A 15,641-nucleotide genomic window follows, 5' to 3' on the forward strand; every position below is an offset into this window, starting at 1 on the left:
AAATACATATTGCTTAGAAACTATGAGTGACACAAAAAACTATGGCCAGGTTTGGATTCGGCACATAAAAATCTATAAAGATCAGTTATTAAAATAAAAAAAGTTTAAAAAAAAATAATTTTTTTGCCTGTGTGATCAGTCATAAATACCCTCACTCCAAGAACCTAAAGAACGTCAAAAATTGAGGTCAAGGGAAAGGAAAAAAACTCAATTTATAAGCAGTGCAAGGTAATAATAATGAGCTTACCAAAAACGTAGGGTACACTTGGTTCCGAAAATCCAATGGATTGACTACGTAAATAATGAGGAAGATATTTATTTTTATGTTCTTTATATTAATGATGCATGAACCATCAAATGTTATTCATACGGTTTTCCTTTTGCAAGGTTTTCTGTTGCTTAGTTACCAAATCCATAGCATTAAAAACTCAAGGCACACAAAATAAAATACACAGAGTTCAGCGTAATTTGGTGGTAATCTATGAACTTTAAAATAATAAAACCAACTTGTCTATTTCAACCCTTACTTATTTCTATCGATTCAGGTTTCGGCGCATACAGCCATTTTCAAGGTTGACAGCTGTAGAAATAGACATATGCTTTCATTGACACATACGAAATGCTTGAGTACTGTCTAATTATACAATTACTTCTGTAATTTAATAGCTGATTTTGTAATGTTGTTACGTTCAGCTCTGACAATTCTCAGAAGGGCGAAACTTTGGTGTAAAGTTGAGAGACAACTACATTCTGAAGATCGAACCTCAATACCACATCATCATCACATCAGTTATACGGAAAGCACTGCAAAATTAATCCCCAGCGAAATTCCTAGTGCAGTCTCCCATAGTCTCAGAAACGTAACATATGTACTCGGCAAAAGAATTTTTATGGCTGCAACACAAAAGGAATTCAATTTCTAGATAATAACATTAACGAATAATAAGATTTCGGCGTAAATAATATTATAGCACCTGATTCCTAGACAGTCAAAGGTCAGCTAGCGATCAGGTCATAATAGCAGTAGAATTCCTTCACAAACGCACGAGTGGCTTGCCTCTCACGACGATCCAATGAAGACCTTTTTCTTACTTCCCGGCGAAGATCACCATCAAGAGTGGGAGAGAAATGGATTCGGACATCCAACCAAGTGATTCCATCTTTCATTCTCCTATCTTAAAGGCTTATTGCTATCCTCGCAGACGGTGTATTTCTACGTCTTCCACTGTTCTATCTGTAAGACTTCGCCTTCGACCAGCAATTTACGTATAGTCATCCTCCTCCCCGATGATACAAAGACCTACTTCACCCTCCCACATCCAAAAATATCACATATTCTTACCCAAACTTGATTAACCTCGGGATGGATAAATGGAGTCAAGGACCCTCATTCAATAATATCTCTAATTACATTTCCCGGCCGAGTTGCGAAAGAGATGCTGACTTGGCCGTATTCCCATTTAGTCTCTTAAAATCTACATAGGTACTGCTCCGAAAGCCACTCCACCACGTACAAAGCTTTTATAGTTATATATATCTTTATAGTTGTTATGTTTTGATAGTTATTTTTATATCCCTGAAGAAGACTTCACATACGAAGCGTCTGTCAGACCAATCTTAAGGGCGTATTACACGGTATACGGAATTGCGCAATCTGACGTACGTGCGAAGGCGCAATCAAAATTGCGTCGTGTAAAGTGGTGAATTGCTAGAACACAAGCGAGAATGCGTGGATACGAGACGGCAAAATAGCCCCTGTTCTAATTTCGTTCATGCATTCGCGCGATTCCACGCCATTTTAGAAATTAATGCAACTCTAACCTGCGCAATTCCGTGCCATTTCGGCGTAAAACGGCCTTTAGAATACCGGGCGCCAGTTTGGGATCGTCATATTAAAGGGGAGATCAAATAGCTGACAGAAGTTCAGTGCTTAGCAGCAATATTTGTAACGGGTAATTTAAAAATGAAGGCAAAAATTACAGAGATGCTAAAAATTTTGGTCTGAATATCACTATCGTCAAAGACGATAGAAGCACGAATTAGGGGTACCTATATATAAAGTATACAGTGTGTCCAGCCAATGAAATAAAAAAAATTAACCCATAATTCCCGGAGTTCCAGGAAAAATTTACAAAGTTCCAGATTTATCTTATGGGATTACTGCGATAGATAAGAATTTTAAATAAAACACCCAAAATTGCTATGACATTTCAACCAATATTATATTCATATATTTGGAGGGACAAGAATAGGTCATCACATATTGAATTTAAAAATTTTAATTTATTCTATGCAAGCCAAGAACCCGCGTCAACCTCATAAGTAGATGATGACGTCGAGACGTCAACAACTTACTGACCCGTCGCCTGGAATTCTATTCTTCGCGTTTTTTTAATTTTACTTGACTAAAGAGTAATATTTCGATTTTATTGTCTAGTCCGACATTCCACGTATCGATGCGGCTGTAAAAAATCTACCGAGCAACTGCAGTTAAAATTACGACGAACACATTTTGGGCCATGGAATGGGCGTTGAACTGGCGAAATTTAAGTGAAATGTATTTGAAATAAAATATTTCGAAATTCCAAATTGGAGCAAAAATTTGAGATTAATTCCTGGATAATTCCAGAGACCAAAATTTCACGTCCAATAGGGTAGTTTCCTTCATCAAAGAAAACGAAAGGCATTGATTGCGATTCCTTATCCACCATTAGTGTATTCATAATGTAAACATTATTTGGTTTTATAATTCCCATTTTAGACGAATGGCGATGGTCAATTTTAACTGCATTTGAAAAAAGCCAGATTGGCGCCCATGCGATGCCACTCCACGTGACGTCACAGGGACCTAGTTTCTATACGAGTAGATAGGAGCTTTACATTGTCTGAGATTACCAATGCATGCATGAGGCACAGAGCTCAGGGAAACATTTATTAATAATCACTTATTAAATCTGGCTAAGGTCGGAAAGTTTCCTTCATTTGATAAGGTATTAATAACCCTTATTTAAGCCAAGCGCTACCTGCTAGCAGGGTACTCTGCTACCTGGTAGCAGCCAGCATCGCAGTGACGCACTATATCCTCGCCCCAAGGTCACGTCACAAGGCGGAAGCGGGAACCAGAATGTCGTCACGCGGGGTTTTCCCAGCATTCATACTTAGCTGTCGCGTTTTCGCGCGCTTTAAATTTTTCACTTTTTATTTAAACGAGATAAATAGATATCGTCAATTAAAAATCTAAAAGCGTGAAATGCGTACTCCAGGAGTCATAATCTTTCAATTTAGGCCATAAAAAATAATAGGAAACAACCCTGTTCTCAATTTACTTGGTCGCTGGACACCCTGATACACCGGCGATCCTGCGTGGTGGGTCATATGAAACAGTTTAAATGGACTTAAATATTTTGCGAGGCAGGATTATAATTTTAAGATAAAACCTCCGATGCATATTAAATCTAATACGCTAAATTTTCCTTACTATACTGGGGAAAGAATATTGTAATGGTTTACCTGAGGAAATATTGGAGCACTATCCAATGTGGGACTCAAGATAAAAGTAGGTGGGGAAAAACTTGAGCAGGTAGAGCAATTTAACTATTTGGGCCGCACATTAGAGGAAAACAGACACATTAGCAAGGACAGCAAGAAGCGAATCGCACTAGCAAATGAGGCGTTCATGAACAGGAAGGAGCTTCTGAGAGGATCGTTATGTAAGAGTTCAAAGAAAAGGTTAGTAAAGAGTTTGATCTGGAGTGTAGCTCTCTACGGTGCGGAAACGTGGACACTGAGGAAAGAAGACGAGAGAAGGCTGGAGGCATTCGAGATGTGGGTATGGAGAAGAATGGAGAGGGTAAAATGGACGGAGAGGAAAAGGAACGACGAAGTGCTGGACATGGTGGGTGAGGAGAGGCAGCTTTTAGATGAGATACGGAGGAGAGAGAAGGTATGGATGGGAGGAGTACTTAGCGGGGAAGGGATGTTGAAAATGGTGTTAGAGGGTAGAATGCTAGGGAAACGAGGGAGGGGAAGGAAAAGAATAGGATTTTTAGATAGATTGAATGGGAGTAGGCCTTACAGTGAATTGAAGAAAGCAGTGCCGGAAGGAAAGAGAGGCTCCCCGATCACTTCTTAAGTATTCCATGGATATCTACCTAAATTGGTAGAATACTATAATCATAATAATTCAATAAATACTCGTTTAGTGACGAGGCTAATAAAATTGAATATTGAGGGCCATTTTGTAGTTTTGTGCTTAGCTATATTTTGGACATTATGTATTTGTGTGCTCTGTGTTACCACCTGACCACATGATCGACTTGTAACAAACTGTTTCTTGATAATAATAATTATTATGGGCCGTGAGCCCACCCTCTTCATCCCCTTCTCCGCTTAACTAAAATTCTTCCCTCTGCACCAGGGCTAATTTAATACACAATTTAGAGCTTTTAAACCTATGACCAATAAGAAAGACTGCTTCAGGAACCTCTTCGGTTTATGCAGAGTGGGATGGGTTGTTCCAAAGATAGATAAATTCAATTTTTACCTATACATACATAATCTATAGCTTTTCAATATAGTTTCCTATTATTTTTTTATTGCCTAAATCGAAAGATTATTACTCCTGGAGTACTTATTTCCGCTTTTAGATGAAAAGAGAAAAATTTCAAGCGCGCGAAAACGCGACGGCAAAGTATGAATGCTGGGAAAACTCCGTGTGACGTCGTTCTGGTTCCCGCTGCCGCAAGTGAGGTGACCTTGGGGCGAGGCTCTGAGCGCTGATATGACGCAGCATGCTAGAAGGTAGTAGAGTACCCTGCTATCTGGTAGTGCTTGGCTTAAATAAGGATTATTAATACCTTATCAAACAAAGAAAACTTTCCGACCTTAGCCAGTTTTAATAGGTGATTATTAAGAAATGTTTCCCTGAAGTCTGTGCCTCATGCATGCATTGGTAATCTTAGGCAATGTATAAGTCCTATCCTCTCGTGTAGAAACTAGGTCCCTGTGACGTCATGCGGAGTGGAATCGCATGGGCGCCAATCTGGCCTTTTTCAAATGAGGATAAAATTTGACCCTTGCCATTCGTCATATCTACTCCTATAGAAACTAGGTACCTGTGACGTCACGTTGAATGGCATCGCTTGGGCGCTAATCCGGCCTTTTTCAAATGAGGTTAAAATTGACGATTGACATTCGTCTAAAACGGTATTTCTAAAATCAAATAATTTGTATATTATGAATACACTAATGGTGGATAACGAATCGCAACCAATGCCTTTCGTTTTCATTGATGAATGAAACTACCCCATTGAAACCTGTTATCTAAATGCAACAAAAATTCGATTAAATGTTTCACCTTGGAGCTGCGTAACCAAAACATTGTGCGTTTCTGCATCGCATAGTAAATAAATTCGCTCGTAAAATGTTTACGAACAAAGTTTATGAGTTTTTGTAAGTTCGTCCACAAATGATTCACGCGAAAAGCTTTATAACCTAATATCATCATCATCAGGGGATCATTCCTTTTATTCGATCTCGTTAGCGACGGGTACATGTTTCAATTTTATATCATATGAAACATTTCGTACAAGTCTGGTTAGAGGTGGTGTAAACTTGTTGCTGTCCCCGAAAGTGCATGCTAATCGAATCGTGTTCAGACGTAACTTAATTCTATAAAATTTATTTCAGTCAAAATAAAATAGATTAATCGTTGCATAATTCTTCGAACTCATTTTATTAAAATATCGAAAACATATATGCCAATCCTCGCGGACACTGTCGAAAATCAAGAAAACTAAAAGCGTTCTAACGGCTCTTTTTACGGGATCATTTACTCAAAGTTTCTATTTTTGGTCGCCAGGTGTCAGACACTTTGCTTGAATTAGCGAATTGTATTTCAACAAAGAAATGGCCTTATGATCCATAATTGGGGAATTCAATTCGCCTTGGATCATTAGCAAGAATATTACAAAAGAGTATTCAGAAGTAGGCATATAAATTTGTTGTCACTTACCGCGCATTTAAATAGGTTTACAGAAGTCGCCACTCGCGTCGCTGACGGGCAAAACGACTCGAGTTTCGCGGAGAAATACGATATAATCAGGGCTGTTACCCATTATTTATATTCCTGACGATGAGTTCTACCAAATTCATAAGTTTTGAATGCTATACCCAAAACTATTACACAGGATTCTCCACTCCCGCGATTCCATTTATTCCTAACAGTCGCCGTGAATAGTGGCGCTTTAGTTGCTAGGATACATGTCAATATACGTATTAGCACGGAAAAGATACGCTACGCGGTGAATGTTGTCGGTTATTGCTAAATATAAAAAAAAATCCGAGCGAAAATTATAAAAATAATTTTGAATAGCGAGCTTTTGTAAAAAAATTAGAAATTTTGGAAAAAAGAACCGCAGACGAGACGCTACCCTGTAATCTTAGCATAGGAGCAGACCATATGCACAGGACCATATATCCCATAGGTAGCATATGTCCCAATGTAGTTCTTAAGGGAATTCAGAGCCAAATGCTTTGACACCTACTGATCCTCGCGTCACTAGTGACAAGAGTTAGAATGCGATTTAATGCGCTGGGACAGGGTTCACACTAGTACTGCTACTGCTACAGTAATATAAGCTCTAAGGCTAAACCTCACAGTTTCAAACAAGGGGACTTCATAAAGGAGGCCCAATTCCATCCCACAAAAGGCTGCTTTCTGTTACCACTTCGGTCGCATTTTAATCGGCTTTCAAAAATGTCCGCGGCGCGGTGATGAGTGCAATTGGATCCTCTTTTATCTAATATTTTGCACCATAATATTTGCAACTGCGAGGATTAGCATTGAAGAGCTATGAATTTGATAAATAAGATCATCATGAATGTAAATTTCGGTTGACACCCCTAATTATGCCTTATTTCCCCGTGGAACTCGGATCAATTTGTCCGTCAGCGACGCGAGTGGCGACTTTTGTAAACCCATTTAAAGGCGCGGTAGATAACAACCAAGGAGGTTGTAAATACACTGGAGGCGCTGTATTCGATTTTTAAGCGTGGTAAGAAATCCACCGTCTTGGTTTGACCGTTTTCGGACTTAGTCTCATACAGTGTACGTATACAATCAAGTATTCTATTCCTTATATCGCCTCTGATTTATAAGATGAAAATGCAACAATTACTTCTTTATTATCGTCGGAGTTTTTCGATCGTTCGTCATACTGCTGTTGTATATAAACCTGTCCATATAGTTATGTAGTGGTGATATTATATCGTCGTGAACATATTTTCATACTATTATTGCGACCGGTCCGCTATAATAAGATTTCCATTGCCTGTTATCTTATTAATTACCGTTATATGTCCAGGGGAATGGATATTTTACACTTGTAAAATGTTATTTTCGGCTAAGCAAGTTGCACAGCCGAGCCGTGGTGACCAATTTTTCCTTGGGAAAAGATATTCGAGGCATATTTTCACGAAGACTTCCAATAATGATAGAAAAAAGGTTTACTGTATTCATTAGCGATAGTTTATTTTAACGTAACAACGATCATGACCGAATATTTCGCCAAATAGTTAGTATTGACACTTATGGAATTATCAATGTTTTGGTCAAAGTGGGCGTGGCTTTCCTACCCAAGCACCCCCATTCCTGCCTCACTGCGCTCAACGCTCGGAACCAGTTATGCCCCCTACACACAGTGTATTTACAACCTCCTTGATGACAACACATTCAGAGGCCGACTTGAGGATCCTCTTTTGTAATATCCGTGCACGAATTTTACAAAAGAGGACCTTCAACTCTGTGTCTAAATGTGTTGTCAACCACCGCGCATTTAAATGTGTTTACAGAATTCACCACTCGTGCCGCTGGTGGACAAATTGATCCGAGAGTTTCACGAGAAATAAGGTATAATAATTAGAAGTATTAACCGAGATTTATACACAAGATGATGCGATCAATCGAATTCATTACTTTTCAACGCATTTCGTCGCAATTACAAACATTATAATGCAAAATATTGGAAAAAAGTGCATCGCATTGCACTCATCACCGCGCCGCGGACATTTTTGAAAACCGATAGAAACGCGACCAAAGTGGCAGCAGAAATCAGCCTTCTATGGAATGGCATTGGGCTTCCTCTATGGAGTCCCCTTGTATCCGTGGTTAAAAAAACGCGAAAAAATATTTAAAAAGTGGATCGTTCAGCACTCATAGCCGCGCTGCAAGTATTTTTAAAAGCAGTAAAAAAAGTGACCGAAGTCGGTGCGGAAATTAATCTTCGGCAATATGGAATGGGGCATCTCGTCCACATTGTCCCCTTGAGCACATGCGCACATGGCCGCTCCGAAACCGCCTTCCGTCTGCTAAGCAACTGATAACGCACCCTCCATCACACAAGGCGAATAACGAGGAGGCACGTGACACACTTCGTAGCTGGCAAAGAAAGCCGTCAAAATTTCCACGCCCTTGCCATCGTTCCACTCACATCAACCAGTTTTTAGAAAACAGACTCTTCCAATAAGAGAGTGGTCTATGCCCCAATGCCGTACATATTTGCTTGGACTGTTAGACCGTGAGGTACTATATAGCAAGAATCCACAACAATGAGCTCAGGCACATGTGTCAGCATGATCGCGGGATTTTTATTTTTTCAGCTAGCAATTTTTCGTTAAAACAGGAGATGTAAAGTGAAACCTCGCATTTTTTGTTTACCGCATTAAATTTTTAAAAGAATTTTTAAAACTTCCCTCCCTGAGCGGATGGCTTGAGTGTTCTCATTGGTTATCAAAAATATACTAAATTTTCATGGCGGTAAAAGTCGGATGATTTTAATTTCATGCTTTACTATTAAATACGATTTTGACTAATTCCTCCACTCCTTCCTCAGCCTTCCCCCCACGTAAGTTCAGAAGCAACGGTTTTATGAAATCGATAATTTTCCAGAATAGAAGATACGCGGATTCATACAAATGAATTGAAAAGGAGAATATTTAGCATTAAACATGTAATTATCCAAAAGTGGAGCATCAAAGTACCTTGAAAATAATTAACTATATTTCGTAATAGCATAGCTGTAATAGTTTTAATTGTGATAACTAAGTGGCTAGATCACTCACTATCAAACGGCCTGATTCCATTAAGAATTCTGGTTTAAAACTCATTCATATGTCCAGGGGCGCAGCTAGGAATTAAGGCTGGGGGGGGGGGGGTTAGTCACAACTAATACTGGGGTGTCAGGGGGTGTGGAGTACCCGCCAGGATGAGCGGGAGGTGTGGGGGCACTCCTTGAGAAAATTTTCAAGATAAAGGGTTCAAAATGGTGAGTTTTACGGCTTTCGGAGGAGTGTTTTTATTAATATTTACACTATTCTGTAAGTAATATTAATCCAATTAAGTAATATGGATTAAACTTTTAAAAATTTGGGGGGTTTTACCCCCCAAAACCCCCCCTTGCTGCGCCACTGTATATGTCATCCTGACATTGTAAGGGTATGCAGCTTAGAATCTGATCGGACCATAATTGTCCCAGTTTCACTTTGACATTTCATACACAGATAAATGGTGAAAATTATCCAACCTATAAATATTCCGTAAATATCAAGAAATACGACCGATCGAAAGAGATTGACGCGTTATGCGTCTGCCAAACTCATTTCCCCAGAGTAATTTAAGGTTACTTCAAGGGAAATATGACTAGAACCCTCCACTGACTACTAGATTGCGAGAGTAAATCTGAACTGCTCACCGCCTGGTTACAGGATACATTTACTCTTACGAGTCTAAATGCCTAAACGCATGAATGATTCTGCTGGAACGGAACATGTACGACTGCATGAAGAAAATTACAACAAGTTCTATTTTCGTCCCATGCATTCGTAAAATTTGGGTCATTACACGGTGTATTTTGGTGTTCACTCATATATGCCTTCATATATGAGTGAACGCCAAATATGTTGTGCCTTCATATATGTAGACATTAACTCGTAGGTATGTGGTAATGTTTACATTCTACTACTAATATTATACATTCTACTCATGTAACCAGGCCTTGAGACTAAACCTCCGTCGACGTAACCCTAGGCTACCTCAGGAGAAAATATTTATGAGGGGGTTTCAACACCCTACCTGAATATGAATCGACCAAGTTATTAATGAGGAAGTCCTAAGAAGAGTAGGAGACAGGAGAAGCCTCATGAAAACCTTAGCAAGAAGACGGAACAACCATATATGCCACATCTTGAGACATGACGGCCTGATGAAGACAATCGTCGAAGGGCAAGTGGAAGACAAGAACGGAAAAGGAAGACCTCGAACAAAATACGCGGAACAAGTAAAGAAGGATGTGAAAGAGAAGAAATACGTAGGTGTGAAGGGATTAGCTGATAGTAAAACTGAGTGGAGAGCTGCGTCAAACTAACTAGGATTGTTGACCAGTGAGGATGATGACCTGAATACTGAGACTTATTCTGAAGCCCTCATCTAGCTCCATCTTGATCATTGTAAGAGTACGTTACCAGAATTGAAAAAAATCTAGTGAGAGGGGGGGGGTTAGATGCTCTCTAGTTAAACTATGAATTACTAGATGTTGAGAGGAGATAGTAAGCGCTCACCTCTTCCGTAACATTAGGTGGTAATGCAAAGATGCCCTGAGGAGCTTCAGCGACTATGAGGCGCCCAGCAAATCCGCTTGCAACCTCCTGCAATAAGCGTCCCGCCACTGACTTGGGAATGACATCCTTCCGCGTCGACCGACTCGCTTGCAATGTACCTCGTTCGGCAAATTACTCGCTCACAGTGCGTCCCTTAGCGGTGTATTTATCACGTCAACGGTCTCGTTGCAGACAGCTTGACGGGAGTGGTTTTGAAATGATCATACCTAAGCCCGGTTCAACTGGCTTACCACCTATAGCTCTGCGAAACGGCGATTCCACCATCGCCCACCCTCGCTCGGCTGCCTCCACCCGACGGACGAACTTATGCTATCGAATGTCTCCACGACGGCGATTTTACGGGTTTTCTGCCGTCCTTAGAGTGAGTGGCGGGCCTAATACCACTCCCGTACCAGTGGTCAACCCCACTAGTGCTGAAGAAGCGCAAGCCTAAGCAGCTCCACGTGATGCTTTGTTATAAGAGTGGGGACTCGAACTAAATCTGAGCAAATGCATGTCGGTACATGCATTGCATGCGGTCGCGACTTTCTCAGAGGTCGTTAATAAAAAGTAGTTCTCGACGGAGTTAGTTCTGATGTAGTAAAAGTTACATCAGGTGTTCCACAAGGAAGCGTAATCGGACCCCTTTTGTTCATTATATACATTAATGATCTCTGCTCCCGCATTAGCAGTAAAATACGTTTATTTGCTGACGACGCTGTCATCTATCGCGAAATAAGTGATCACTCTGACTGCGTAATTCTATCATCGGACTTAAACGACGTTCATTTGTGGAGCCAAGAGTGGGGACTCGAACTTAATCTGAGCAAATACATGACGGTACATTCCTTGCGGAATTCGTCCAACTATAACCATGATTATTTTGTTGATGGTATTAACATAAAGGCAACAGACGAAGTGAGGTACCTGGGAGTTACGTCGAACGTCGAACCTCTCGTGGGGAACACATATAAGGAATATCTGTGGCATGGCCCTGAAGAAATTAGGATTCGTCAAGCGAATTGTGGGAAGATTTTCGGATGAGAAAGTGAAAGAAAGGTGCTAATTCGCACTCGTCCGTCCGCACCTTGGATATGCACCGAGCGTATGGAATCCAAAAAAATTACAATAAATAACAAAAAAAGGCTCGTTTAGTACTACACTACCAACTGGTACCACATGGTACCGCTAAGCGTTAACAGGTTAATTGCCACCCACCTCGCAGTGCCCCTGAATGGCTCCCTCAACGGGGGACGCGTCCATCGCCCTGGCACAGCCGCACTGCTGCATGTGTGGGTGCATCGGACACCCTCCCGGCACCATCCCGTGGTACGCCACCATCTCCACTTCCTGCTGCCTCTGCCTCGCCATCTGGGGGAGCATGTGACCCCCCGCAGACCCCCCTCCCAGCGAGGGCGGGATCCCCCTGGGCGCCCTTTGGTGCATGTGGTAGGCGTCGTAGGCCGGCGGAGGCGGGAAGGGCGACCCTCCTGGGGACTGCTGCTGCGTCTCCACGTATCCGTTGTGCCTCATCTGCTGCAGGTACTGCGCCTCGCCGATCTTCATGCCTTCGGCCAGGTTGCCCGCGAGCTGCTCGGTGGCGTAGCGGTCGTAGGGAGAGTACTCTCCGTTGTTCTCCCATCCGCCGCGGGAGGGCGGCAGCGGCGAGGAGTCCGAGTCGAGGGCAGCGGGGATTGGGGAGAGGCGGCCCCCGCACGAGGAGGCGTTGGAGGAGGCCCGGGGGCGGAAGTCGGAGCCGAAAGGGGAGGCCGTGGGGGTGCCGGGCCCACCCCCTTGCAGCGGGAGACCTGAGGGAGGAAAAAGGCCAGATATTAAGTACATATTAACACATTATAACCCAATGTTGCCTCTAAGTAACATCTGAAATGCATACATTTTCAACTCTATTCAGGAATGTTCGATGTTCCCACTACGGCATCTATTCATTTATAAAGTCCTTTTAGTTTAGTAAAGAGTTTTCTATAATCGTAGTGGTGAAAAGGAAAAAAATTTGCCACTGTTAATCGAGCTCAAGCGAGTTGAGTTGGAGTTAGTAACTAAAATAAGAACTCTGTTTCAAAATCAACTTGTGAGAGTTTCGATGGGAAGACTACAATATTTACAATTATTAAGACGGTGGTTTCCTGATTGAAATAGGTTTTGTTGTAAGCGGATTTTCTATAATACACGCTATGAATATTAGTCCACGCCGGGTTGTTAACTTCTAAAGTTTAAAAAGAATAAAATGGAAAACATTTGATTCAATAATACAATCGTGTGTAGGTAGAAAACGAAGCTTAAACATAAATTAACAAAATTAACTCAAAATATTAACTGAATTGCAGCATTCTTTTTTCCGAGCAATGATACAAATTTTCAACCATTATTTTGAGTGTATCTTGAAAGGAAAAATACCAGAGGTCTGTATGGAATTATATTCTTTACTAATGGGAGTCAAAAAAATAACTTAAGTAAAACAAGCTCAATTTTTTTCTCGGGAAAATCCTTTTTTTAGCCTTACCATGGTACAGGTGGCATATCTTTAACATTTCATGGCTACTTCTTCAGTAGTTTAGGCTACTGGGTGATGAGAAACCTCAGAGGAAGCACCACGGCCACCTACGAAATGGCCTATACAATCCTAGCACGACCAACTTTAGAGTACGCATCTCTTGTCTGGGACCCTCATTTTAAAGGAGAGGTCAAGAAATTGGAGAAGGTGCAGAGAAAAGCTGCTAGGTATATGTTGGGAAAGCATAAAAAAAACGGAAAGTGTTACAGAAACTCTCAGAGTTCTAAGGTGGGAGAGTTTACAAGAGAGGAGTAAAAGAAGCAGGCTATGCGGCATGTTTAGAATAATGAGTGGGGAAAAGGCATGGAAAGAATTTGGGAAGGACATATCAAAACCCAGCTTTGTTGGAAAAAATGATCACCAGTTCAAGATGAAGTGCCGATCACAAAGGACAAATGCAGAGCAGTTCTCCTTCTTGAGTAGGACCATAAGGGGCTGGAACGACCTACCAGCAACACTATTTGAGCCCTTCCCGAAAAATTTGCATATTTTTAAAAAGCGATTGAAGAAGTAGAGACTATGGGCTTCTTATAATGTTTTCTATTGTTTTTGCATCATATGTACACGTTGCCACCAGGCCAAAGGCCTATTTTTATCCATTTAATAATATAGGTATGACCCGTTGGCATTACTTACCTGAGGATGGGGGTGAGTCGGGGAACTGGTCGAGGCCTTCCGTGGAAGAGGCGGGGCTGGGAGTGGCGGTGGGTCCTCCTCCGCGCAGCAGGTGGTGCGAGGAGGGCGGTGGCTGCGTCTGCTGCTGCTGTTGGTGCGGATGCACGCCTTGGAGGTCGCAGGGGGCGTTGCCCGCCGCCGCCGCGGCCGCCGTCCGCATCGCGTCCGCCTTCTTCCGCGCCCTCCCCCGGCGCTTCTCGAACTTGGACGTCTCCATGGAGGCGGCGCGACGCCGAGCCGACTTGCCCGGCTTGGCGTCCGGGTTGATCATCCACCACGAAGACTTGCCCGTGCCCTCGTTCTGCACCCTCATGAAGCGGTTGTGCAACGACAGGTTGTGCCGAATCGAGTTCTGAAAAATGAAGATAACAGTTCAATTCAGTGTTCCATTAACACTTTAAGTGCCGGTCACTAATTTAAAAGCCCTACTGAAAAAACCAGCCATTTTTACTAAATTCATACATTTTTAAACACATTAGCACCAAAACTATATTTATAACGATGTGTATTAAAATAAAAATGAACTTTTTTCTTCTTAATGAATCAGTTTAATAAAATGTATGGCTAAATTTTAAACTTATAATACAACAATGAAAACCTACTGTTTTTGAAAAATAAAAAAGTTGCAACAAATGATGTACCGCCATAAAATGCATAATTTTTTTATTACGCTCAATTTGAACTATTTAAACCATGGAAATCAAAGAAAAGCATTGTTCCAAGCAAATCTTTCAAAATCCTGGATGACAAAAAGGGTCACTGCACCCTCAACGAACGGTTCTTCCCTCCAAAGAATTTTCACACAAAGTAGCTTAAGAAAAGGGTGCCGGCAGCTACAGAGGACTTTTCGTCCTCATGACAAAAAGTGAACTCTTTTTCCATCGAGGAGTTGATTTTTGAAATAACAGAACCACTAAGTAGTAAACTGGAAAAGTTTTACGGGCTAACTATTACGGCTTCACGCAAACAAAGTCAATAAAATAGAAAAACGTAATATTACGTCCATGGCAATCTTCAGAAGGATTAACAGAACTTAATACTACGTCCATGGCACGCAAAGTGTTAAACTATCGCGAGGCATTTCATACACACGTCACCTCTCCCAACTTGAGACTGTTCCTTTACTCATAAGGCGCGCACTTAGTGACCTCAGGTTTTTCCGCCGAATCATGAATGGCCACTATGATAACCAGACCTAGCGTGCTAATTCTGTAAATTCTTCCTCTAGATTCTCAGAACAACCAATTCCAAAAGTTGCATCCCATAGTGATCTGGGAGTCCTGGTTGACTCCATGCTTACCTTTGCACCTCACATTAAGCACATCTATTGCAAAGCAATGGCTCTAGTTGGACTTTTATATAGATTTACAGATATACAGAGTCCTCTAGCTCTGAAATCTGTCTTTTTCGGATGTGCTTTTCCACTTACTGATTATTGTTCGCACATATAGTCCTCAGCTTGTCCCACAAATCTCTAAACCCTTACGAGGCCTCTTAAGTAATTTCTTCATAAAATTATGAAAAATAGTAACCCCTCCCTCCGTAATCTCACTTCTGATGACCTCCTCTCTCAACGTGAGATTGTTCCTTTACAAGGAGGGCACGCACTCAGTGGCCTCAGGTTTTTCAACCAAATCATGAATGGCCATTCCAGGTCAAACGACATTCTATAAATATTCTCCTTCCATGTCCCTACCCGTAAAACACAGATCTCATCTCTTTTCAATCTACCTCACCACCG

General features: G+C 41.5%; 1 protein-coding gene across 2 annotated transcripts in view; it reads right to left on the bottom strand.

The window, feature by feature from the left end:
* LOC124161509 (forkhead box protein O) overlaps positions 1-15,641 on the bottom strand; it is a 669,559-nt gene that overhangs the window by 62,912 nt on the left and 591,006 nt on the right. For both annotated transcript variants that reach the window (XM_046537847.1, XM_046537848.1), the window contains exons 2-3: positions 13,862-14,252; positions 11,872-12,461 (exon numbers count right to left, since the gene is read on the bottom strand). In XM_046537847.1, the coding sequence (XP_046393803.1) occupies positions 11,872-12,461; positions 13,862-14,252 (981 nt within the window). The remainder of the gene's footprint in view (positions 1-11,871; positions 12,462-13,861; positions 14,253-15,641) is intronic.

Source organism: Ischnura elegans, chromosome 6, assembly GCF_921293095.1.
Source record: "Ischnura elegans chromosome 6, ioIscEleg1.1, whole genome shotgun sequence".
Lineage (NCBI taxonomy): Eukaryota > Metazoa > Arthropoda > Insecta > Odonata > Coenagrionidae > Ischnura > Ischnura elegans.